At 41.9% G+C, this 26,416-nt stretch overlaps 2 protein-coding genes across 3 annotated transcripts; one reads left to right on the top strand and one right to left on the bottom strand.

Annotated features, from left to right (window-relative positions):
* Nucleotides 1-54: 54 nt before the first annotated feature.
* On the top strand, nt 55-8,704 carry LOC147060707 (LON peptidase N-terminal domain and RING finger protein 3-like). Of its 2 annotated transcripts, none has more exons than XM_085905954.1 (12): nt 55-796; nt 3,408-3,526; nt 3,628-3,750; nt 4,059-4,175; nt 4,566-4,755; nt 4,834-4,918; nt 4,998-5,112; nt 5,196-5,317; nt 5,765-5,923; nt 6,010-6,172; nt 6,242-6,391; nt 6,520-8,704. In XM_085905954.1, exons 1-12 carry the CDS (start codon nt 136-138, stop codon nt 6,697-6,699), a joined length of 2,184 nt encoding a protein of 727 aa, XP_085762080.1. In that variant the 5' UTR covers nt 55-135; the 3' UTR covers nt 6,700-8,704. The 2 variants fall into 2 exon arrangements, with proteins under 2 accessions (XP_085762080.1, XP_085762079.1); XM_085905953.1 differs by having other exon boundaries at nt 3,628-3,768.
* Nucleotides 8,705-12,171: 3,467 nt separating this feature from the next.
* ocrl (OCRL inositol polyphosphate-5-phosphatase) lies at nt 12,172-24,657 on the bottom strand. The gene is made up of 23 exons (XM_085905604.1): nt 24,233-24,657; nt 23,044-23,123; nt 21,881-21,972; nt 21,681-21,719; nt 21,257-21,370; nt 20,310-20,498; nt 19,986-20,226; nt 19,729-19,899; nt 19,225-19,326; nt 19,025-19,139; nt 18,850-18,966; nt 18,597-18,778; nt 18,257-18,368; nt 18,036-18,145; nt 17,727-17,862; nt 17,368-17,478; nt 16,687-16,852; nt 16,347-16,582; nt 15,022-15,141; nt 14,639-14,723; nt 14,124-14,251; nt 13,929-14,040; nt 12,172-13,785 (listed from the first exon to the last, which is right to left on the bottom strand). Exons 1-23 carry the CDS (start codon nt 24,272-24,274, stop codon nt 13,661-13,663), a joined length of 2,925 nt encoding a protein of 974 aa, XP_085761730.1. The 5' UTR covers nt 24,275-24,657; the 3' UTR covers nt 12,172-13,660.
* Between the last annotated feature and the right edge of the window lie 1,759 nt (nt 24,658-26,416).

The following is a 26,416-nucleotide window of genomic DNA, read 5'->3' as shown; positions in this document are numbered from 1 at the left end:
TCACGTGACACAACTTTTACGTAAGCGCCCCTCCCTCTCTTGCTCTGTTGAATGAGACGCGTGGTGCGTGGAGTTACTCATCGCAGCTTGTTCGTGAACATTCACACGTTACGTGAGCGGGGATGCTCCAAGCACATGAGCTTCTCCAACAAGCTGGTCGCTATGGGGACAGAGAGCGAAAGCATGCTCCAGCTAGCCGCGGAAGCTTTCCGGGCGAAAAACTTCGATCTGGCCGCGGATATTTACGAGTGCCAGCTTGCGGCACTGAGGGACGGAGAGAGCCGACAGGATCTGACTGTGAGGCGGGCCGACGCGCTCGCTTTCGGGGGGAATTTCACCGAGGCTGTTGTGGCTTACCGGCAAGCCGCGCAGATGGACAAACTGAGACCCGCGCACCTGGGTAACCTCGTTGACTATCTGACCTCCATCACTAGGCTGGGCAGAGGAGAGGAGGCGGAGGTTGGAGCCACAGGTTGCGGGTGCGAAGACATCTCTTGCCGGATATGTCTGAGCTTGCTGTTTGAGCCCGTCACTTTGGCGTGCGGACATAGCTTCTGTAAAAAGTGTCTGGAGAAGGGAGACAAGAACGAGAAGGAGGTGGTTTGTAAGGAATGCAAGCTGAGCTCCAGAGTTACAGTCCACAGCTACAGGGTCAATGTGGTCCTCAGCAACCTGCTGGCCAAATGGTTCCCGAGGGTGTACCGTGCTGGTCAGCTGCGGCGGGAAGGCAATGGCCTCTACTCGGGAAAGAAGGTGGAAGCAGCTCTGGAGAAATACAACCAAGCAATCATGATATGTAAGTCTTGGGGGGGTTTTGAACAACTTATGCGCACTGGGGCTGAGACATTTCCATAAATGATCAAATCGCGATTGTGATTTCATGTGCGATCATATTTTTCAAGGTCCGCTTCTCATTTATTTTGAACTAACACAAGCGACACATCATAATAAACAATGTCGGGTTTATTCATAGGTTAATAGATGAAGCAATGAATCGGTAACAAATTGATGATCAAATTCATCCATTCATTTTCGGAAACGCTTATCCTCATGTGGGCGGGGTTCACAAACAATGATCAATCAACATTATTACGCATTTTCTGACGTGTTACAAAACCAGTAACTGAATCTTAATCAATTTGTTTGGCCATTTTCTGCACTGTCACTTCGAAATAATGTCGATTTTTTTTTTTTTAAAGAAAGGCGTTTGGTATTTAGAAATGTTTGCTTTCATTAGACTTTTTATTGCCAAAATAATCGACAATTAAAGTAATCCTTGGTTGCAGCCCTAGATTTGGTATACATACTGTTTCTTTTTCTTCTTCAATTCGTGCTCACTAACTAAACAGTGATTTGCCATCTGTAAAATATTCACCATGACAACTTCAAACTCTACCATCCATCCAGTGCTTCATAAACATTACTGAGTAAATCATAGTCAGATTAGAATAACATTGTAAAAAAAATAGGTAACTTTATCCCTTCGACTTTTCATGAAACAATGTGTGGACTTCTTAAGCAATGTGCTTATCAAGACACGGGATAAATTAATCCATGAAACATGTACTTCTGGCAAACTGGTATCATACTTATAGATTGCAAAGAAATGCACTGTAACATGCCAAGCATGTGTGTGCTGCAACACTCCATTGTGCGTAATGACAAAAAAACAAAAAAACAAAACAAAAAACACTCCATTTTGCGTGCGCGTGTTGACGAGACACGACCATTTCTCCACGTGTTGGATAACAAGCTTACGGTTGGCTAGGCCAGTGGGCCAAACATTGCGTAAGCGCGTCACCGCCCATTGGGCTCGATCGTTGTGTAATGGGAGAATGACACAAATGTAGGTCAAGGGTATTATTGCAGGCCACCACTAGGAATGCTCAGTAGGCCAAGTTAGTTTCTAAAACGGGAATCCAGACTGACCGATAGAAGCGCAAGATTCATGTAAAGACATTGTCCTGCCTTTGAGGAAGGGCATTTGTCGTTGTTTATACTTAACAAAAATGTTGCCAAAATTATGATTATGTGCCTTTGACCATCAAATGCAATACTGTTGACTTGTTTTGCCTGTCACTGTACGTCGCTGGCATGAATAATAGGGATGGGTGAGTACAGATAGTTAAATATCAGTAAGGGCTGCACTCGTGAGGATTGCCCCAGCCACGATACTTAAAAAAAAAACTATCTGACATAAAGAAAGTCTTTTTTGCCAGTAGTTGATGCTACACTGTGGCCGTTTGGCACATTGTTAGATCATCATGTGCATCAGAGAGACAGAAAGATCCTTGTCCATTGAGTTGAGATGTTGTGTATCAATACTGGTATTGATGCTTGGTAGCGGGGTATTTGGGAAGTACTCAAGTACGCGTACTGATATGAATCAAGAAAAAAAAGTGGTTTCGAACATCCCTAATAAATAGTTGAACAAAGATATATTTTTGGGTGCTATGTCGATTATTTTCAGACCAAATAAATGAGATCGGATCATTTTCTGTTGCACTCATGTTGACCGTGTTGTCTACAGGCTCAGTTATTTGTATGGAATTTCTCCCGACTGGTCTTTTCAGTAAAAAAATACTGTAAAAGAATTAATAAAAAAACAAATACAAGGAGAACAAATACTAGTTCAATGATAGAAATGAAGTGATCCTCTTTACAATCAAAAAGACAGACCACTTTCTATATTACATTCTATTTAATACTTCACCTATCACAAGACAATTATCAGGCTAATCGATGATTACGCTCGCCTCGTCTCGACTTCCAATAACTTTGGACTTTAATCTGTCCTAGATGTATGACCATGACACATATCAAAGTACATTTCACAGAAATCTCACTTTGAATAGCCCAAACACTCCTTAATGTTCCATTACAATCACAGCGCATGGAAGGTGTTTTTGATCTAGATGAAGGTCGCATGGAATCCATTTTGTGCTGAAGCATTTAACAGTTGTGCGTGAAGTCAGGGCAAGCCCTCGGGCAAGTCACTTCGATGTCTTGTGAATAGAATCAGTGCATGTTTTGGGGAAATTTGTGTGTGAAATGCTGCTTAGCGTGTGCTTCTTGTGTATTCACATTTACAATTGGTTTCATTTTTGTACAAAGGCTGTTTTTTTTGCTTTTTTTCACGGTTTTCTTTTCAAATTTAGTTACGTGTATCCCATGGCTGTGCACATCTTTAGGCAAAATGTGACATTTGCATAAGTTTTAGTAGTTATGAAACATAGAATGTGGGTGACCTTGAAGTGCCGCATGATTTTGTAAGGCAGGCGTTTGTAATGTGGCATTTCTATTTTCGCACATTTGGCAAGGCAGGACAAGCCATTAAATTATATCACTTTATTCATGCCATTTTTATTGAATACTAAATCTTTTTTTCTCTTTATTGTACTCCTCAGCTCCCACGGACCACATACTGTTCAGTAACCGCTCGCAGATCCACTCCAGTCTTAAAAACTACGAAAAGGCTCTGAGTGATGCTGAGATGGCTTGCCGACTCATGCCTTTGTGGTCAAAGGTATACTACCAAATACTAAAAGCTTTTATCTTGTTTGATTTTTTTTTTTCCAATGAATTAATTCCTGATCAAATCCTTACATGACTTTCTTATACTTTAAGGGACATGTTCGTAAGGCACAGGCTCTGATGTCACTGGGAAGGACTGAGGAAGCGCTGAGAGAATACCTGCTGTGTCTTTCTATAGAGCCCGACTGTCGACTGGCCAGGAATGAAGCTAACAAGGTAGTCGAAGCTAACAAGGTATTCGCACTTTGTTTTGGACAAGAGTTAGTCATTCATTTCATTTATTTGATTTTATTACCACCGTCAGATCAAAGGTGTTCCTTTTAATGGGGTTGCTTTCAGTCATTTGAAATAGCACATTCGTAGACTACAATCTCCAAAAAAATAGGCGTTTTGTCCAACCAAAATGTCGCCATTTTTTTCTTGCGGGAAGTCCACCACCTGACCACAACTAACCCGACACGCTAATTATTCAGCACTCTCGAACTGAATACTTGAGTCTTATTTTGTGATTATTGCTTCTTCAGCTTCTTAGTGACCTCTTGGCTCCGGTGACGGATCAGGCGCCTGAACACATCTCAGACTTCCCCAAGATGCTTTCCTCTCGAGGGCGCGTGAAGAATAGCATCAGTGGAGCCTCTCAGGTAAGAGAACAATTTGCAAGTGTACTTTGAGAGCTGCTGTTTATTGACTGCCATGAATCTGGTGCAGTGTTTGGTGTATCTTTGGGTGGAGTCATGTTAGATTCGATCTTGGTAATTTCACAGATGAGTGTAGGCTCAAGCATCCGCAAGAGGGAGGGTTGCACCGCTGTGGGAGTGGTCACAGCTGACTTTAGTTCTAGCCAATCAAAGTAGCACTCCTTTAAAACACACTAGTTGCTTACTAGAGTGTTGATGTGGCAAAATAGTAACTGTGCCATAAAGTGGCCAACTGGAGACGCGGCCAAAAACTTAAAGGACACACTCCTCACTTCCCCATCAATTAAAATAGAACCCATTGTGTAACGATTCCTTCACTCGTCTCTCTCTCAGCTCCTCGGCCCAGTCCCGCTGTCTTCGGAGTCGAGAGTGGCTCCTGGCAGATTGGATGGCAGTGAGGTCACAGTTCAGGAGGACGGGAAGATCAACCACTATGTTCTAAACAAGCGGAAGCGAAGAATCACAAATGAGGAGTGCGAGGAAGAGCATGGAACAGAGGGGAAGAGCGATGCTAAAAAAAGAAGTAAGTCTGGTGAGCACACTCGCTAATAAACTCGCTTTACTAAAAAATCAATTGCTGAACTTGTCTCTCTTCTTTTAGAGTCAGCAGAGGGGAATCATCTGTTAAGTCCTGCAGTCGGGGACCTTTTGGACCCAACCGATTTGGAATGTTCTCTGTGCATGAGGTGAGGTGCTCTTTACATCCAAGCTCACTTGTATTTTGAATTTGTCCAAAAACATGCTAAAGGACAGTTTTGTGCCCAGATTACTCTACGAGCCGGTGACGACACCTTGCGGTCACACCTTCTGTCTCCAGTGTCTCAAGAGATGTCTAGACCACAACCCAAAGTGTCCACTTTGCAAAGAAGAGCTGTCAGAAGTACGCGAGCCTCATGTCCTTTCAAACTCTTCTCTCCCACTGTCCGTCCTCGCGTCTTACCATCTCTCTCCATCGCTCCACAGTACCTCGTCCAAAGACAATACTGCAAGACCACGTTGATGGAAAGCCTCATAGCGAGGTATCTTCCGACTGAGCTCATGGAGAGACAGAAAATTCACATCGAGGAGATGGCTGAGCTTTCCAAGTAAGTTTTTACTACTTCCTCTCCGTTGACATACCATTTATTATACTCCCGCAGCTTCCCCTTTCAAGTCTTGTCTTTTATAATGCTCAAGATTTGTTCATGAGATCCCCAAGGTCTGGATTTAGGTAACTTTTCCCCTTTCGGGACGGACGGACGGATATTTATGACTACTTGCCTTTTGTCTTAACCACGCCCTTGCTCTTGGAGTGATATAACCTGAGCTGCGGTCTGACCTACTGTCCCTCTGTCGAGATGACACACTGACCTCTTAGATACGAGTGTCAAGTATCCCCAGCCGGCGGCCCGGATCCAAGAAAATCCATTTTTAAAACCAAACCTTGAACTAAAGTCTTCGATTTGTTCCGAAACACATGATAGTCTACATGCTTGAAGATAAGGGCTTAAAAAAAAAAAAAAGTCAACCTCTTTGCCTCGTTCTCTCTCCAGCCTCAACAAGAACGTGCCTATTTTCGTGTGCACCATGGCCTTCCCCACCGTGCCGTGTCCTCTGCATATCTTTGAGCCCTGCTACCGACTGATGATTCGCCGATGCATGGAAACGGGAACCAACTGCTTTGGCATGTGTCTGGCGGATGACCTCAAAGGGTGGGTGTCCCGTCAGGCTTTCCGTGTACGCACCCGGTAGAATGTAATATTAAACCCCCTTCCTCTACCTTCTGCCCACTTTCTAGGTTTGCAGACTACGGATGCCTGCTAGAGATTCGTGACGTGACGTTCTTTTCCGACGGGCGCTCCGTCGTCGACACCATCGGCAGGCGGAGGTTTAAAGTCATCCAGCATCGTGAGAGGGATGGATACAACACGGCTGACATTGAGTACCTGGAAGATGTCAAGGTCAGTTGAAGAGCAACCAAAGCGCATAAGTTTAAAGGGCTGGAGAATGAATTGATGAATCCCTTGTAGGTGGAGGGCTTGGCAGTGGGGGAGTTGCAGTCTTTACATGACACGGTGTATGACCAAGCTCTCGTCTGGGTCGACTCTCTGAAAACAGAGCAGAAGGAACGCATTGAAGGACATTTTGGACCCATACCCGAGAAAGACTCCGAACTTCAGGTGTGTAAGACTCTCACCGCATATCGTAGATCTCACGCCGAAAGACTTTGGAATTGACTTTTACGTATGAGCCGTGATGACGTATCCTACAGCAAGTTGAACTTTCTCCTCTTTCTCCCCGTCTTCAGGCCAATCCGAATGGTCCATCATGGTGTTGGTGGTTACTTGCTGTGCTTCCATTAGAGGGGCGAGCACAGCTGCCTTTCCTCGCCATCACATCCCTGAAAAACCGCTTGAGCGGCATCCGCAAAGTCCTCCTCTTCATGTCCCGCAACCGAAATCGGGGACACGCCGTGGGCCAGCGTTGATAATCTCGCCCGAACCACCCGCGCCTGCAACCCAGACTCCGACGAGAAGTTTTCTTCCTTTTGAGCATTTCTGTTTTTGCGACAGCACTTTCCATGTCGCACAATCTACAGAACTCTCAATCACCTTATATTCAACTTCCATTCACCCCTGGGCTCTTTGCACCCAAAGCAAGCCTTCGTCTTTTGTTTCGTCCTTTCGACGTCAAGCCAGAGTCTAAACGCTTGATTATGGGTCAGGATTATCACTTTTCTTTGTAACACTTTACTTTACTAATGCGCACAACATACGGACCGAGGGCATGGAAGTCAATGTACGTTGTTGGCCTTATTGTGCATGGCACTCCTTTGTTTTCATACTTCTCTGCGCTTCTAATGTGAGGTAATACACCAAAAAAAAAAAAAAAAAATATCAATACATTTGACAATCTTCCTCAGAGTGAGTTGCCTATCCAACAGCTTTAGAGTAAATGAAAATACGCATATAGTGACTATACGCACAGTGCTGCTTCATGCATTTATTAGACTACCTGTTGTGAAAAGGAGAAAACATTACGAGCATCATGAAGTGCTTTAGTGCGGAGTTTCACCTTTTCAGTCTGCTTTCTATATTTTTGAATTTTGAACAAGAATGAGGAAAGAAAAAAATAATAATTATCGGGTGGTGGTCGATTACATTTGAGAAGCACTCTATGTATCTAAGTGTACTTATGAATTCTGTGAGAGACCAAACATACCTTTGGGTGCAAATGTACTCAGAAATTATGTGAATTATCATTGAGAAAATATTGACTTGATTGAAAATTCACACCCGTTAGTAGCACACACAATAAAAACGTGTGCTGTTTGTAGGGGGGACTTTGACTGTTTTGCTCTTTTTATGTGTGGCATTTTGTTTTTTCTCCATTATTTATTTTATTTCATTATTTATGCAAGCAGTGACTTTGTTTACATTTGTTGAAAGATGCTCATTTTCCGCAGGATTATTTTTCTATTTGACACCTACAAATGGCAGCCATTTTGCACGCTGTACCAATAGAAGGGAGAAAGCCCTGAATTAAAAAGAAAAGGCTCACATTGATGTATAATTATTTAGGTCAGTGTTAATTTTGATTTGTTTGGTACTTCCACCCTAATTAGGGAGAATAACTTCCATTGTGATTTTTAATTGTTTTGACGTTGGCTATTCCACAAATACACCTTGGAGAAAATTGTGATGCCTTGTTGATCGTTGTTTCGTTTTAAGACAGTAGAGAGTTTTGCCTTTAAAATTGTTTTGAAATACAAGTTTTATTAATAGTTTGTTATTTAGGTTCTATCTGTAAAATTATTTGACAGAATCTCATGATCAGATATGCAATAGTACACAGATGTCACATTTATCAACCACCTCATTTTGTATGTCAGTAGCTGCTTCTCTAATGTTTGGTTTTCCCCACAACCACATTAGTTATGGGGACAAAGGGTAGAAAGTGATTTTGAAGTCAACATGTTTGCAATATTTGCTTTCCTAATTCTGCAAATATAATAATTATGTTGGGCCCAAAAGGGAAATGCTTTCCGTCAAATGTATTACACTTGCTGTGTAAAAATATTGGAAAGACATTTGTGAACGGAAAGATATTTGAACCATTTACGTACATGTGTAAAGAATGACTGAAAAAATGTAGCCCACGTTTTATTTGCCTAAAAAGAGAATATTGAGAGGCGTTTTTGTCAAACTAAAATGATCTTCCATTGACAGCAGTTCTAGTGCCTTAAGTTGGACTTCTTCCTCTTATGTTGAAACTGGAATGCGGTGTAATGTTGGGTGCAGAATTTGGGGTTCATGAAATTGTGTTAAGATCATTTTGAACTATTTTTGATGTGTTTTAAATTTTTGATACATCCTGTTCTGAACACTGAATCCAATATTTTGTATTGTATTAATGTTGATCGTCTGGCATGTTGCAATGCAATCACCCCCAAAATCAAGAAATAGACAAAAATAAAAATGAGCTTCAATCAAGGAACAGATTTGTTTGATGACAGTAACTAAAACTATGCTCTAAAACACAACTAGTAACCTTTCATAGTTTTTCATACGCTGCAAAAATACAGGTGGCTAGTGACCAAGTAAGAGGTTTATATTGCCCTTGTTTTTATTTATTTTTTAAACGAATGTTAAAATAAGCTAAGAAGCTAAATGTAGCTTTTTTTTATGTTGAAGTCAAATACAAGCACATTTATAAATCATAATGCTTCCATTAAAACTGGTTTAATAAAGTGTACTGCACAAAAACCGTTGAACACGGTGAGACTTAAACTGTTTGCTGCTTCCTTTTGTTTAAGAATATTTCGCATTTGTCTGAGTGTCAAGGAAAGTGGACACTTCAAGGTTGTTATTGCAGTGAGAGTCATATATGTCGTACTGTCAAACTGGTCATTTTCCATGAAACATCTGTGTGTGCATAACAACAGCAAGCAATACAAATGAAAATCTCTTATTCATGGTTTGCTGGTGTAGCATTTAGAAGCGTTACAGCTGATCCTGATTCCAAATGTATCATGATCTTGAATGTTATGTTTTAGAAATGAAATAAGCTGATGTAACGTTGTTTGTATATATGTGATGGAAAGTTCAGAATGAAATGTTAGCTTAAAACAAATGGGGAAAAAAAGGCCTCATTGTTTGGAAAGAAAAATAAGACATGTTCTTCTTGCACAATGTGTGTGACGTTTCCTTTGTTTGCATTTTGAAAAGCTTGGCCAAGCTTCCAAAATAGGAAAAGTTCACATTACCGCTTGCATCATTACTTTCAATCAATTATTTACATATAACCTCGCTGTTGTCTAATTTCAGGAATAGAAGGAAGTTTAACCTGCAATTTAAAATGACATTTTGAAATGAATCTCATTAATCAATGATGATGGTTTCAAGGAAATTGTTTTTTTTCTTGGTAATTTGGAAGAATAGCCCAGGCCATCGGTTCAGAGAGAGGGAAGTCTGCGCTGCTGTGAGAGTAATCGAAATTGATTTCAATCCTTGCGAATCCAAGCGTCTCCTCTCGTTCCCTTTCAATGTGGCATGCCTGTCGCACTGACGGCCGAGAATGGTACCAAAGAATCTAACTTTCAAATTTTCTAAAATCTTGAATTGAAAGTAAGATAACGAGTCGAGCCTAACCTCTGAGTCATTAATTTGATTATGTGTCTCAAGAGGTTTGACTATGTTGTAGACTTTTTGTCACACTCCAAGCCCTCTTAACTTGCTATTAAAAGCAACCAGTCAATGCCAAGGTCAACATGCTCAAAAACACCAAGCAGCACAACAATCTCACGTACAGAGCAATCCTTACAGTAACTACATCAAACCAAGCTTGTCGAGTGATGACATTTTACACACACAGGAGTAAATCAGGAATTGATCAAGTAGCATACTACAGCCCTCAAAAAGATCACAACTGTTGCACTCACTCTTCTGGTGCAGCTCAATTATAGAGGCGACAACTTGGACAGGAAGAGTTTATGCAAGCATGGTCAATGTAGGTCAGTCAGATATTACAAAAAGTTGCAAAGGAGGTCAAATGTAACAATAGAGTATGAACATTTAAGCAAGTTTGGCCTTTCTTAGTGAAGTCGTGTGACATTTATACCAGTCAATAATATAATTATAATAAAATAAGAAAAAAAAATTATATTTGAAATCTCATGATATTATAATTTACTACTGATGCCGTTTTTAATCTCTGAATGTAAAATGCATTTTACACTTCTGAATCTTTTGTTTCACACTATGCATATGTTAATTCAATCAATGATATTAATCAACTTTCTTTTGGGGGGGGGGGGATACAATAATTCCCCATTCATTTTAAACATTTAATCTACTTCAAATTAAATACAACACCGCAGTCATTGGGAATATATCGCAGGGAGTTTCCAAATGTTCCATCTCTGTGATAAGAATGTGATCTCATTAAATCGAGACCATAGAATCATGCGGCAAGTTACGGCAGTGACTTTAAACAGACGTTGTTATTGTATCTTTGTGAATTCATCCACTGACTTGAGCCTGTAAGGAGGCGCAATTTATCAAATGCTGATGCCAACACACAACAGATGGCAAATGTGTGAACTACATTTTTCAACTGCCTTTTTAAACGTGTCAGATCATTTGGTGTCAACGCCCCCATCCTCTGCTGTTGTCTCCTCACCTCTGAGTGTCTGAATCTTGCCAAAACTCTTGGTTATATAACCTGGAAATGAGAAGGTCAGCACCTAGCAGTCATCTCCATGGATACTTGGCACACATGCACACGACGTCCATGATGACTGGTCCAGTTTGGAGTTGCCTGCGTGCACGCGTGCGTGTGCGTGTAATGTTGCATGGAGCAAAAGTAGGACAGTAACAGCAGCATTACCTAACTCACCCAGAAAAAAGAAAATAAAAATACATCTGGGAAGTTTGTGGCCCTCAAACTGGTTAGACACAATTGTCTCATAAATAATGACACTCGTTGACACAAACGTTGGAGTGCCAATAAGATTGATGTGAACTGACAGGAATGTGGATATTTAATTATACGCCGTGAAAATCATTTTGTAAAGACGTTTGGCAAATCTTTCCAATGTGCTTTTATTGCTTAAGAAGCATTAAGTCCTGACAAATATTTTGGGTGTCTTTAAAATTGTTCCGTCTCAGTTCCCAGCAAGTCAGAAGTGCGCAACAACAAAATTAATTCACTAAAGTTTGCATTTGGATTAAGGTGCTTCAAGTCAAAGCACGCAAATAAATAAATAAATTAAGAAAACAATTAAAAAAGAGAAAGATCTCCCGACTCAAAGAAGTAATGTCGGGTCATTTGTATAAAGTGTGTCAAGGCAGTACTAAATTCAACTTAAATTTTTGGTTACTCAGCTATTTTTAAGCGTCGTGCTTAATTCAGCTCATACATAAATGTGCATGTTACAGGGCTCTAAGTTTTCCCTCTTCTCTATTACCTCTCACTTTTTCTTAATAGGAATACAATCTTTACGTTTTCACGTGACACATACCTCGCAACTGTATTTAAGTTATTTTTTTTTTTTTTACGTGTAAAAAGTCAAATAAGGGATAGCGGACGACGAATCATCAGCCAAGAGAAGGGAAAAGGCTTGGCAATACTGCCACCTAGTGTTACAACTGCGTTAAGCAATCATATTAGCTGGTCGTTGATTTCAATTTCCAAATTTACATAAACACATATACATTTGGGATTAATTGAAACATGCATATGAAAACATTTTCTAAATTTCCTCTTTAATTCAAGACGGACACTTACTGGCTGACGTCACTCCTCATACAGACAGCATCTTTAAGTGGCGTCATGGCTTTTGATTGGCTGAAGACGGTCAGCCTAAACAAATAAGGTCAACCTGCAGTGAGAATGAAGCATAGTAATGAATGGACAACTAAGCTGAGTTCATTTCCCAAATATCAAAAGTGACACTATATTTGAGAACGTCAACATAATCAGATTTTATTTGTGAAATAAATAAAATAGTACCAAAGAGGCTGTAAAGTGTTGCTTTGAGTATTGAGTACCTTCATGAAGGAGCTGATGATGACCACGTGTCTGCACAATAAATTCCCATAATTACACTTAATTCACTGGCATACAACAAGACTGGAGTCAAGAGATTTTGATTTCAGGCAAGATTGCAAAAGTTGGATTCGTAAAACACATTACAGAACATTAAAAGATTGATGATGGAATATGTCTCTCCCAAACTAGGACGGTTGGTCCCAGGTCAAACTGCATGAAGATGAAAACTCCACAGACAACTAAAATAAAATTATAAAACAATTTCAAGCCTACATGCATGATTGTCAGCAGTAACATCATGTGCTCACAGTCATGCTGAACCATCACAGGACAAAGCAAATCCAATGCACTAAATGGAATCACCCCGTTCATTTGCCATCTCCCAAATATTTATGATGTGATCAGTCCAGCACGCTGGTGGAGCTCACACAATGAGATAATAATCCTCAAATATGCCGCGTCACTTTTACCTCATGGAGTTACAGTCAAAGCAAAACAGTGTTAGACCCAAAGTACAGAATCACGAGCAGGAAATGTAAGCCTTTGACAAATACAAACGTGGATTACATCCGATGATTACAGATTCCACACCCGCTTGCTATTTACATCCTTGACGACAGCAGGTAGCACTGTTGCCTTTGATTAGGAAAGCCGCGCATCAACTTTCCGATTTTTTTGTAACTCCAGAGGAAGAGGACAAACTTGATGTCAGACTCTCAAAATGATATCAAACATTGATGACAAAATGTTTCCATTCAAAACTTCAACCCACTCGGTTGAAAAGAAAAACATTGAAATAACAGTTCATCAACACGACAGACGGTTGTAGCAGGTATGACAACGTGGGCCCCGCCCCTTCAACTAACGCTGCTGTCAAATGGATTATCTGGTATGTCCTGGTGGTCAAACTATACGTACGCACAACAAATGTTTCTAAATTTCACCTTTGGGGTGACATTTCAAAATGAACTTAAGAAGCGCTGTAACCTTTAGAGGTCAACTTAGTTCTAGGAGAGGTATGCTAGCACAACATTGAAGCATAGTGTTTTAACCTTGGTGTGGATAGAGTTTTATTTTTTGGGGCATCCGTCCTGTTAGAACGAGGAGATGTCTGGTCCCGAGGCACAAGTCCATCCTTTTAAGTCATCAAAAAGTGCGTAGCATCCTTCACACCTGCCAAAAGTGCTTGTAAATCCACACAACGATAATGGAGAGAAGCACAACTTGGTCAAAGCGTTTACTGTCGAATGGAGGTCCCTCCCAAAAAAAGCATCTTGGATCTCTACGTTAGCGTTTGTCAATGTTTTCCACCAGATGAAAAATGAACAGAGGGTCACTTGCGTTGCACAACTGTGGAGACGCTGTGGAGGAAGTCCGGAAAGGGTGGGGGTGGCAAGTTACTCTTCATCTCCTGACATGAGGAAGCCCAAGACAAAGTCAATCGCTTTCTGCCGGTCATGGGATGTCTGTCGGCCTGCCATACTGGGAGGTGGTCGGATGAGGAGGCTGGCAAAGAGGGTGGCTGACGGGGAAGGAGAAAAAAAAAAAATATATATTGTAGGAATAAAGTGTAAGGCTGAGCGATTTCGGAAAATAAATGAGTTGATGAATTATTACAGAATGGGAAAACAGTTTTAAACCCAACTTTACAGAAACGTGTTTTACCAATGAGGCTGGCCGTGAGGTTGTTGTTGTTGGCGTGCTTGAGCAACTCCTTTAGGAAACCCATCAAGTAGCGGAACACGTTGCGGTGGGTACGGGGCAGCTGGGAGATCAACTGGAAATCATCAAATAGGAGTAAGACGAATGTTGCCATTATCCGAAAATAAATTGAAGACGTCGAGGGTTGATGGGGGTCACCTGTTTGCAGAGGTGGCTGTCGTGGGCGCAGTCCAGACATCGTTGGTAGAGTTCGTAGCACACGACCGGCTCCGGCAAGGCCTCCAAGAAAATTAACAGTGCCTCGGCCACGGAGTGGTTGCAACCGGCTTGATGGAAGTATTAAGGAGGAACAAGGAAATGTGGACCTTTCTTTGCTGTGTATGAGGGATGTCTCAGGGGGTTCTCTACACAACAATTGTGCTATGGCTCTACCATTCAAATATAAGTCATTGTTTTGACCCCCCCCATTACACAAGCGCTAGATGCTAACTCAATTCATAACAAGCAGCAATTTGCCAGACAGTGAACAACTGTGGAAAAAAAAACAGAGGCTCCAAATCGTTCATAGGTTCCTCCCAGTTGAAGTTTACGGTCAAAGTAAACAAAGCAAATGACACGTTTCGACAAATTTTTCCGAAGGAAATTTTGCTATCTTAATGCTAATACAAAATGTAAAATGGTAACCCCTAAACTGGTTTTATGAATGAGGATACGGACAGCATCTGGAATGCTAGTATCCAGACTGTCAATGATGCTCTGCAGTTCCTCCTTCAAACCCGGCGTTTGGAACAAGTCCTCCTAAGAGATGGATGCAAGAAACAGGGAATCATCACTCAAAACTTGTATTCGGAAACTCAAACGTATTTTTAGAGCACTTTAAAACAACCACCGCTGCGTACATGGAACAAAAGAAGTCATATGCCGACAAGCATAGCTAAAACCAAAATTTCACAACGAAGACAGAAAAAAAACGAAACCAAGTCTCATGATGAGTCAGAAGCCAAACAATAAAATTGTGTTATATAACAGAATGTTAAAAAGAAATGTACCAGTGAAGGGATGCCAGAGTAGGAGTTATGTGCCACGCCCATCTTACCTGATCACACGCCTTGGTGTAAAGATGATTGACCAGAATCCACACTTCCTTGGGGATCTTTAGAGGTTTGTCCTCTGTGCTTGCGCCGTCCATCAACAAGAAGTTCACCTTGGACCTTTCCTGTGCGTGACAAAAAGATAGTTACACTTGCACACTAGACCAGAAATTCCCAACCCACAGTATGTCCAAAAAGATCTTAAAGTGTAGTATGGGGAAAAATGCTACTTTCACTTAATTGGTCTGAAAATGATTTGAATGTATACCTATTCTATTTATGTATTTTACATGTATTCATCCATTTTTGTCACAATGCATCAATTGAGTAGCTATTCTGAAGCTTTTTTCCCAGTGAGCCCATCTTGGCCACCTTGGGACAGTTCAAGACAAACAAGTGGATATACTGTTCATTGAAACGAATCAGCTCCTTTAAGCTCATCAGTACTGAGCATTGTGACTGTCTGTCTACAAGTGTTGCTGCACCGTCTGTGCCCTTGCTTAAAGGGTTATCACACCAATACAGACGCTATTCAACATCATCATTAAAATATGTGGTTGTGCTCGTAAGTCGATTGACTTTCACGCATCTCGAAACACCAATGTATAGACATTTTGTGGCAGGTCAATTCTTTCAATGTACAGTAAATTACACTGTGAGAATTCAAAAGTGTCATTGTACCGTTGACCTTTACTCATATTTAATCTTCCATCAATTTTTTTTCCTTCACATAAATTCCCATCATGTAGGTCCTCCAATTAAGCAAATATCAGTAAAAATATTTTACCTTCTCAGTGAAGGTGTCCTCCCCCTGAGAGAAAAGTCAGCCCACAGCCCGAATGTAGAGTTGGAAAGGAATGATCAAGTCAAGGAGAGGCGATAAAAGGAAGCAAAAGAAGACAGAAGATGGCACCAAGCTTCAGAATCGGAAAAGAAAAATCGATTGATGGTGGCCAGCATAAATGATTGCAACCACACAAAAGCGTGAAAATTGCAAACGGGGGCAAAAAAATAAAAGTAACAGCTGTGCTATTTCAGGGCTAATCCAAAACAGCAAAGTAGGATTTAATACCTGAATGAGTTCTCTCACTTACTCATTGCTACTTCCTTATTCACTTAAATACACGATGAAGCTTTTCATAGTCTTTAAAAATAGCACCATTGTGTGACCGAGTTTAGCCGCAGGGATTGAACAAGCCCTCACGTGTCCTCTTTCTGCCTTCAGGGGCGGGCCTCAGTAGACCGGCTGATCTGATCTAAGCTACGTTACTTGTATTTCACAATCTTTCAACTAATCTGTCATTTCCAGTGCAATTCATGCACTCCTCACCAAGTCGATGAGTTTGCTGATGGGGATCTCCCTGATGGGCTTCTTCATTCTGCACAGGGTCTCCAGCGAGGTGCCGAAGCAGCTGGGCAGGTATTTGCCTGAGATGGTGATGAAGTAGTCCTTGCCTCGGTCCAGGTGGAGCACCAGGATGTCCTCCATGCAGTCCTCGCCCGAGTTAAGCAGTGTGACAGAGTCTTTACTCACGTAGACTTCCAGGTAGATTTCCAATGTCTCACCTGTTCAGGAGAAAACATTCTCAATTTCCAGACAAAAAAATTGACATAATTGTACATGACAAGGGAAAGCGTTTTCAAATGGGTACGGAATACTGAGAAATTACTCGGTTCCAAGAATCCCTCGCTGGGTTCGGCACGCAGCCACGACTTGCAGTACTGCGTGTCATTGAGCTTGGGGATGAAGGTGAAGTGGCATGGGACCTGCCCGTCGTTCTTGATGAGCAAACGCTCCCTCTCGAGCTGCCGGAACTTCACATTCTCAAATATGAACTGTGGGTAAAAGAATGGAATAAAAGCATGAACTACTTTAGAACTGAGTGAGCAGAGCAGTGGTGACCCAGTTGTTGAAACAGAGTTCTCGGAATATTCTAAGTAAGTTCCAGATCCAATGAGTGAGCGTAGTACCAGCTAGACAAAGTTGGGTTCAAGCGATCTCACTGCATCTGGATTCTAAATATACTTGCCAGCCTCCTTCAGGTTCATGAGTATTAATTAAAGGAATGTTCTGCCAAAAAAAAAAAAGCAGCTCAACCAGGATTTCTGGTATGAATAGTCTAAGCTCTTTTGCCAGTGGGTTGAAGGGGTTCGGGCACTTGAAATAGAAGCCAGCTTGTTGCCTCCCACTGGTCGTTTTCCAGTCACAACCTAGCCTAGGATATACTGGTGGGTCATTTTTGGCCTGAGAAAGCCCATGAGGAGAAATCGAAATATGTTGCGGGTGAAACGGACACTCAATTGAAAAATAGCATGATGGAGTGATTGACATTGATTGGCGACTTCCTTACCTCTCTCCTGCTCAGAGACACAGATGGGAGGAAATCATTCTCCATTCTGTCCATGGTGCGGACAATCTCCTCAAAAACTTTCTTTTTGCGCTGCTCATTGACCACCTTCACCTGATGCACAAAAAGAGGAAATTCTTATCTTTGAAAAGCTAACTCAACAAAGGTCATCAGCAGAGTGACCCAACACACTGATGATCATCGTTGGAAGATTTATTGCTTGGCTTTTTGCGTACGCTAAAATTGTCAGTGGATTCTCAGTCATACCAGGCACGGCTGAATTGAATCAACTGGAGTCTTTGATTTTCTTCTTCTTCTTTTTGGGTAGGTGACATTTGAAAGAGGTCTTGATCACTTCTTACCCCAATCTTGAAGACAGCGCTGACTGGTTTGTGGTCGCTGGTTTGCAGCTCCATGTGACTGCGATACGCGAGTTGCTTGACATCGTTGCCCCGCCACAGGATCCTGTCACACCATGCTGGAACGCGGCACTTCCCGCTAACGGAAAAGAAGCAAAGACTTTCAGGGGTCGCAGACCCGTACAGACAAGCCGATTCTACGCATCGCCTACATGGCTGCTTTGGCGACCAGGTTGAATCAGAAAGGAAAAACAACTAGAAATGCGTTGGAGCTGTGCTTGGCACAGCCCAGAGAACTTGCATAAACCTAACCTCGAGTCCCATCTGTCTGTTTTGGAATCATATTTATAAGTTGGGATGAAGTTGATGTCTCCTTCGATGAAATCAGTGAAGGCTCGTTTGGTCTGCCGTTGAATGTTTAGCTGTGTAACCAAAGAGAGTTAAAGCAAAAATGATGACGGATTATCTTCACGTTTGAATCATTCCAGAAATCCTTTTTCAGAGATGAGAATTGCTGTTGACGGATCGCTCACCTGATCAAACTCCTGAAGCTTCTTCAGCTCGTTCTGGGAAATGAGATACTTGACCTCGGATGCATCGTACATGCAGAGGCGATAGTTTAAATCGCCAAACCAGATAACCACACTAGAACAGATGAAGACAAAAACAGCCTAGTGAAGGAGTTGGCATATGAGAAACAACAACAACCGAAAATAAAAATCTATTGGCTCGCTGTTTGCAAAGCCTATGTTTAGCTGTATGCCTGAATTGTGATTAAAAAAAAAAAATAGTATGTGTAAAAATAACAAACATAGCTAAATAGTGTGACATTAGAACCACATGCAGTCTGGCTATAAAAGGCTGAGAACGAACTCGTGCTTGTGGATACTAAGAGGTGGATGATCCAGTAGGTGGAAGGTCATGCGGGCACAAATGTCTTTATAGTCCTGGTTGCGACGCTCAAAGTCCTCCACGTGCGCCGCGAGATGCGAGTTAACGATGCAGAAGCTGGTGTTGTGGAACACAAACCTCACCGCCACACCTCCTTTGTTCCCCTGTACAACGCAAAATGCCTATTTGAGCCACACCACAACAATTCTGAAATGTCCAAGTTGGTCCAACTCACCATTTTGCCCATTATTCCAGTGCCAACATGTTCTGCAGCTACTTCTGTGACATGTCTTTTGTGTGTCTTATTGACATAGACCACCAGCATCATCCCGACGAGTCGAATGATGCGAACCTGTCAAAAATATGCAAGTTAATGAACGAAACATGATCATAGTCGCTCCTCGACTCACCCTCTTATACTGCGCTTTTGGGTGTAGGCCTCGCTCGACTGCCTCCACCCACAGTTGCTCCTTGGATGAATCCATGTAGAAGAATGCTTCAGTGCTGAGGTCCAACTCTTGAAAACTAAGAGCAAAAGTATGTCAAATCCGCTGACCAAGAACGATAAAGTGACACATATGAAAGAGTCCGGGTAAAATTCATCACTGACCCCACGGCATACATATCGGGAGGTTCTGCGTCACAAGAGAGCCACGATTCAAGGCTGCTGTCCGGAGACTGCCCGTTCACATTCCACGTACCACTGAAAAACCTACAGAAACAATGACGTGAAGGTATAAATTCAAGTATGGTTTCCTTGTATAAACAAATATGATATGAATGATATGAATGGATATGAATTAATAATCGTTTTCTTACGATTATGCTAATTTTTGTAATCGGGTAGCGTAATAAGTGCAATTGTAACTGAATTTTGATTGATTGCACATCCTGAGCTTAAATGTTTTGTAACATAAACCAGAGACATCCGAGTTTGGATCTGTACACTTTATAAACATTTTAAGATGGTCGTAGTTTCATATCGGATGAATTGTATTTTCATTATTTATTCTGTAGAATCTTGACCAGTGTTCCGGAATACAATGCGTTTGACCTCAGAGGTTCAAGCTACGTATATTCTGAGAATTATTACATAGAAACGAAGCAGTTCTACCGAAAGTTCTGGATGTCCACAAATTCGTTTTCCTTCTTTCCCAGGCGGCGTTTGATGAGGTATTCTTTCTCTGCTGCCTGGGTGGAGAACATGGCCTGCCTCATGGTGTTTGTAGTGGGACTCTCACACCAGGACGAAGACCTGTCCGTCCGATCGAAGCTCGACTTAAAACTAGAAAAAAAACAATAATCATAAAAATCAAAGGTAATTTAACGAATTTAGCATGTTTCACAATCTACGAACATAGCGTGACTCACTCTGGTCTGGTGATGCCAGTGGAGTTGTCTTTGGCCTGAGCAAAGATGGCTCTCTCTTTGGGGAGGGGAGCAGGAGGCAGCTGATAAGTTGGCGTGAAGGACGCTTTGCGGGGAGGAAGAGGAGGAACAGGAGGAGGCTCTCGAGGGGCGACTATCCTGTTTTGGTGGTTCTTCTTGTCCTCCGCTTTCGAAGTGTGATTGAAGTTGTCCTCAAAGCCAAAGTCTGAGGCCAAAGACTGGGCTGAATTTTCCGACAAATGTTTACAAAGCGTTATTCCATCATTTCAATGACAGGTGGCCTGGCGTTTTTAAGCATTTATTTACCTGCATTAGTGTAATGTTTGGTTGAGTTACTGTTGAGGGCGGGAGGTAGTGCGTTTGTCAAAGAAGGCATGTCGACTGCAGTGTCGACACAGTTGGCAGTCTTGTGTCCTCTCTGAGGCGGGACGGGGACTCGACCTCCCTTTTGTGCCAGGGGATCCATTGCACTGGGTTTGCGGGGACTCAATTGAACTGGAGGACAGGAAAGAAAATGTGCATAAGTGAGCCGGATGTGATGACTTTCTGTCATATTTACATACACTGGTGGCACACCTTTTTTACAGTCTTTGACTTGCGCTATTACGGGAAAAAAATGCAAGATTTAAAATCCTGTTTTACTACAAATGTTCGAATGAGAGAAAATCACAGTAAAGAGAAACTGTTAAGATTATGAAGTCTTAATGTATTCAGTTTGAAGTCTGCGTTCCATGTTTATAGTAGATGTGAAAATTGTGTTGACCATTGTGGCACTACATGACGTCTTAGGTAAAATTTCTTTCTGCAGCTTCCTAAGGTGAGTCAAAAACAATTCCGGTATGTCGTAGTGCAGTTGTGCAACAATGAATCCATTTAGCAGAAAAACAAATTAAAATGAACGCGGTCACTCCGCCTTGCTATGCTGATTCACTCATATGAGGAAATAGACAATCGTCATTTGAACTGAGCATGAGTCATTACATTTTCCTGAATGTTTGTACAAGCCATTTTTCTACTGCTCAGAAAGTCACTACACCAAACACAATGGACACACTCGAGTCGAGTCAAATCCGCTGGCAAATCCAAATTTAGTAGTAATGAGCAAGATAACTATTGTTAGGGCTGCTCCATGATGACAAGATCATCAATCACAATTCATTTGGTGATGGTTCGTTATATATTACATGAGCAGTTGTGGGTGATTATTTTTATTATAACTGTTCCTACAAGAGTTGATATTCCAACTGACCTACCTTGTTGTTGAGCACTTATCACCTGGGTGAGGAAAGTCTGTGTACGCTCGTCATCCTGGAGTTCTAACAAAAGTTCTGGGGCTTTTTCTCCTTTTATTCGGAACTTGAGTCCGGCTAAAGTCAGTTGGGAAACACACACATACAAACAGGACAGCTTTAGAATTGCCACAAAAAATGCAGACTGTCTAGAAAACAAAGCATGGTGATTCCACAGTTGACCCATTCAGAATTCTTTCAGAGAGCCCGGAAAACTCATGACCTATGACTGCTACTAAATAAAGATGTAAACAGTACAGTTTGGTGGAGCTGCAATATATTCCTATCAGCTTGCTTACGTTCCCACAGTTTGGCACCGAGAGCCTTGCAATAGAAATAAAAAGATAATTGGGGGTTACATGAGGCAAAATAGTAGAAAAGTACTCACACACTCGGGAAAAGTCAATGAGAAGAGCCTCCTCGCCCTCTGCGGTGAGAAAAAAAAAAAGGGGCTAAAATGAGTGAGCAAGCAGTCAAAGTTCATTTGTCGTTTACTGATTGTTCAGATTTTAGCTACAAAATAAGATTCTGACGTACTTCTCACATTAGCTCAAACACTAAATGTGTAGAAAAAAAAAAGCCACACACCTTTTACAATTTCAAACTTTCCATTTATGGGTATGGAGAGCTGGGCCACCGGACGAGTCACGACAGCATCAGGGGTTGCCAGCACACCCAGTCTGCATGGCAACAGAGCAGACACTCGCTTAATAATACCTTTCGTCATTGATTGCATGACTTCTGAACCTTCAAATTCAATTGTACATTATGTATACACAGCCGCTGCAGTGAGTTCCAAGTCGGTTTCATGCACAGCACTCGGGAGGGGGTTGGTGGGTAGTAGCAATCATGCAGAGGAGATGGAAGTTTATAATTGGTTGAACTGTGAAATTGTTTCAAAAAATATGAATGATCATGCTCACATGCAGAGATGTCATATGTTGCAATTTATAGGCCAAGCGCTTCAGTCCTTCTTTGTCTGTCTCAAAATGACGGGATTTTCAGAAAAAAAGCTAACAGTTGATGTGGCACGCGTAGAGCCGATGGAAATTCAAAGAGAAAATCTCAATTAGAAGGCACAGAATAATTATCCTTCCAACTCACATTTGCACTTCCAGACAATTTAGAGTCTAACATGCATGTCTTGGGAATGAATTTGAAAACCTGAACCACACCACTGTGAGGCACATGCGCAGAGCACAAATGCACTGTGCTGCCCTCTGAGGAATCTGCCAATTGTGCGGAATTTCTATCAGGACAATCTCATTCAAAGATTCTCAAAACAAAATCAACAAACGTGATGTTCAAGCCTTGTTGTTTTCTACTGTACTAAAAAGTTCTTCTTGTGTCACTCTGTATTTTCAGTATGCTTTATATAATCGCACGTAGAGCGAGAATGAAAACTCAGACGGCTCCTGCTAACAGCTGGTGGAGCATGGAACTTGTGTTCCCATGTGAATTTCATTACGGAGTTCAGGAATTCTAGATAATGAGTGGAGGTAGACGAGAGCTGGCGCAAACTAATTGCTTTGTGCCCCGTGCTAGAACGAGACGACCCGAGAGCTCTACACACATGCCCACAAACGCAAACAAGGTCAGTGTTGCGGATTTAAGTCGATAAAAGTTCAATCCAAGCCTCACAAGTTACTGTGAAGTATTTTTTTTTTTGTCTTAAAAAATCAACCGAATAAAGTGTGTGTGCCTTAATCCTAACACATTTATCACCATGTTCTAATGTGTAAGGTACTTACACAAACTTTCCACCACGTTCAATTAGTGACAGCAGCCTGGGCTCCTTCTGGCCAGCCCTCACTTCCAGACCTCTTACAGTGTGAGCAGCACAATCAAGGAATTATTGTGTCAAAACATGAAAAAAAAAAATCTAATCTGTAAATATCCTAAATACTGCACTTGTGTTTGTTTGTGTATTTTAAAAGACATGGGGGATGCAGCATTGCTGTTATGTATTGTCACAAGAAGCCATGCTTTTGAAATATGACAGAGGAATGTAGATATACAGTTACATTGATGGATCACAAATGTGTAAATAAATTAGTTTGCGAGACATAATGTAAAAAAAATGAAAGCATGGCACATTTTGTACTCAAAATACAAGGGGATTTCTTCACATCGGGGCGCCCATTCAAAACAATGTAAAGGATCATATTAAGACTAGACATTATAATATTTCAGACAAATAAAGAGCTACTCCCTTGGCCACACTATTTTAAAGCCACAAAATAATTTACGACTGTGTTTGGCTTAATCACACTTCATAAAGCAACTTTATTTCTTAACGTGCTCTTATCATAATACAATATTTTGTATCAAAAACAGTCAAATACGCCGGTGAGCCACATGACTATTGTTTGTAATCGCATTTCAAAATTACAACAAATCACTGGAGATGAAACTTTTCCGCAACACAATTCCAATATAAAACAATAAAATCACAAACATTAAGTGCGGCAATAATTGAGTATTCTTCTTGTGCGGCGTGTCGACGTTTTCCTACACTGTTTATAACCTCGAAACATCGTATATGGAGTAGATCCGACGGTCAAAATGTACAATAACATAAGTAGACAAATAAATTCTACTAAATTGTCAGGTGCCAGATTGGTTAGATAACTGAAATTAGTCAAAAAAATGATCAATCGGCCCAAATTCATAATCCGCACAAATAAATACGTCATCAAATCGCGTTTATTTTCTTTAAACCATTGTTTTGGTTGACAGCCCCCCTAGTGGAAGAAATGATAGAGACAAGCGATAAAGAATGAGTAATTCTGTAAAGAAACTTTCGTCTTGCTCAAGTATCCGAAAGACAACTTTACAAGGCCAGGGAGTACATGCTGCTACGTTAGCCAGCAAGCTATCTCACCAATTATTAATTAAAGCTCCTCATTTTACTTTCTCTTTTTTTTTCTTAAAGGATATTGCCAAGCACTCCTCACTGCCAATCCCCAAGGAGGATTCCATTCTTACCGACAGAGACAAATTTTACCCCGGGGCTGCTCGGTGGCTACTCGTCGGCTCCGTCCATACGACCGGGAGAGAGAAAGTTAAATCCCCGCCTGGTGCGGAGGCGGCCTTCCCGGTGACAGCAGCTCGGTGGTTGGTCGGCGATGTATCCGTGAAATGGCTTCGGACATTCAACAGACCTTCAAACTTAAACTAAGCCGCCTGGTCGCATAACGATCACATTCCCGGCTTGTGGTTTCTTATCACACACAGCAGCTCATATTTGACGCCAGATGTTGACGCAAAGTTGGTTGTCTGGGCAAATTGAGGAATGGACTCTGCTGCTGATGTTTCTTCTTCCCACGCTCACTGCACTCATATTGCATTTGAAGCGTAGTTAGCGCCCTCTTGGTCCAGGAGGCCGTCTTCTTCTTTGTCATTATTTCCGGTAGTGTAAAAGGATACATGGCTTTTTACTGCCTTCCTCAGATACTATGCTTCAACTACAATTAATTTTTCCACTGGTAAGTGGGTCCGATTCGCAATGCAGAGGTGGTGGATTCGATCCGAATTGTGTGTTCTCCCACTTCAGTACGGGTGTACCCCGCATTCTGCCCAAAAAGCACTGGGCGAGCACACCCGCGACCCTTGTGAGGATAAAGCGGTTCGGGTAATGCATAATGAAAATCTCTCTCTCTCTCTCTCTCTCTCTCTCTCTCTCTCTCTCTCTCTCTCTCTCTCTCTCTCTCTCTCTCTCTCTCTCTCTCTCTCTCTCTCTCTCTCTCTCTCTCTCTCTCTCTCTCTCTCGCCTCCCCCATTCGTCACCACTTGAGGGAGCCAAAGAACCGCGTCGGTCCCAATCCTGTGTTATAAATTGAAAGGTTGTGAAAGATTACATCTGCATACCATCATCCCAAACGGATTCATGTGCCAAGGAGGAATATTTTTAGAGGTCCTATCTTCTTTCACATCACTGCCTGTCCACTAAACTGATCCCATCTGCTCATAAAAATTCAAATGAATGCTCATTTACATTCCTTTCAACCTTCTTCCTCGCATGGCTCGCTCGAGTGTTGGTGATAACTTGTTTGTGCTGGATTTCTGCCATCCAGAAAAACATCTTTGGGCCAAGATATAAATAGACAGAGTCCCGTGTTCTACAGCCAAGTGTAATGCCATGCCCTCCCCTTGTTAAAAAATGGCGGTACTCAGCAATTATGGCTATTAAAGTCCTGACTCTCACAAGCTGTGAGGGGAGACAAGCTCTCACCCGACGTATTAAAATGTAATTCCAGCCAAGTTGTTTCAAACCAATTAGACCTTGTACCAGTTGTCTGTGGGTTTTCATACATGATGGTGTACATACAGGCGGCTCGGTGGAGCACCGGGTAGTACGTCCGCCTCACAGTTCGGAGGAGTGTGGGTTCGATTCCACCTCCGGCCCTCCCTGTGTGGAGTTTGCATGTTCTCCCCGTGTCCACGTGGGTTTTCTTCGGGCATTCCGGTTTCCTCCCACATCCCAAAAACATGCTTGGTAGGCCGATTGAAGACTCTAGGTATGAGTGTGAGTGCTAATGGTTGTTTGTCTCTGTGTGCTCTGGGATTGGCTGGCAACCGGTTCAGGGTGTCCCCCGCCTGCTGCCCGATGACGGCTGGGATAGGCTCCAGCACGCCCGCGACCCCCGTGGGAACAAAGCGGTTCAGAAAATGGATGGCTGGAGGGATATTGAAGGACAACGATGGTACATGACTGTAGAAGGACATAACGAGACAGCGGGAGTGCATTCACGGGTGTCAGAGTGCACACACAACAGTCGGAGTCAATACAAAGATGTCGGAGTCAATACAAAGATGTGAGAGTGCATATATGACTGTGGCTGTACAAACATGACTGAGTGCATTGATGATTATTAGAGCTCACATGTATATATGCATGTGCATTACTTTATTTGAGCTATTCTGATCTAACCTTGGATTCATATGAAGTAAAATAAACTGGAGAAAGATATATATATGCTAAAAGTCCAGTCCAACAACCAGATACTAAATTAGCATCAAGCTAATCATGGTGACATTCTGATTCATACTTCGAAAAAAGACTGTGAAGACAAAGGCCGCTTCCCCCGTGAATATTTTACAGACTTCTATACCTCAGAGGGC

The sequence above is a fragment of the Syngnathus leptorhynchus genome, chromosome 2 (assembly GCF_054491065.1).
Source record: "Syngnathus leptorhynchus isolate UIUO chromosome 2, UIUO_Slep, whole genome shotgun sequence".
NCBI lineage: Eukaryota > Metazoa > Chordata > Actinopteri > Syngnathiformes > Syngnathidae > Syngnathus > Syngnathus leptorhynchus.
Note: the sequence above shows the minus strand (reverse complement) of the source record. Positions and strands in the feature narration are given on the sequence as shown.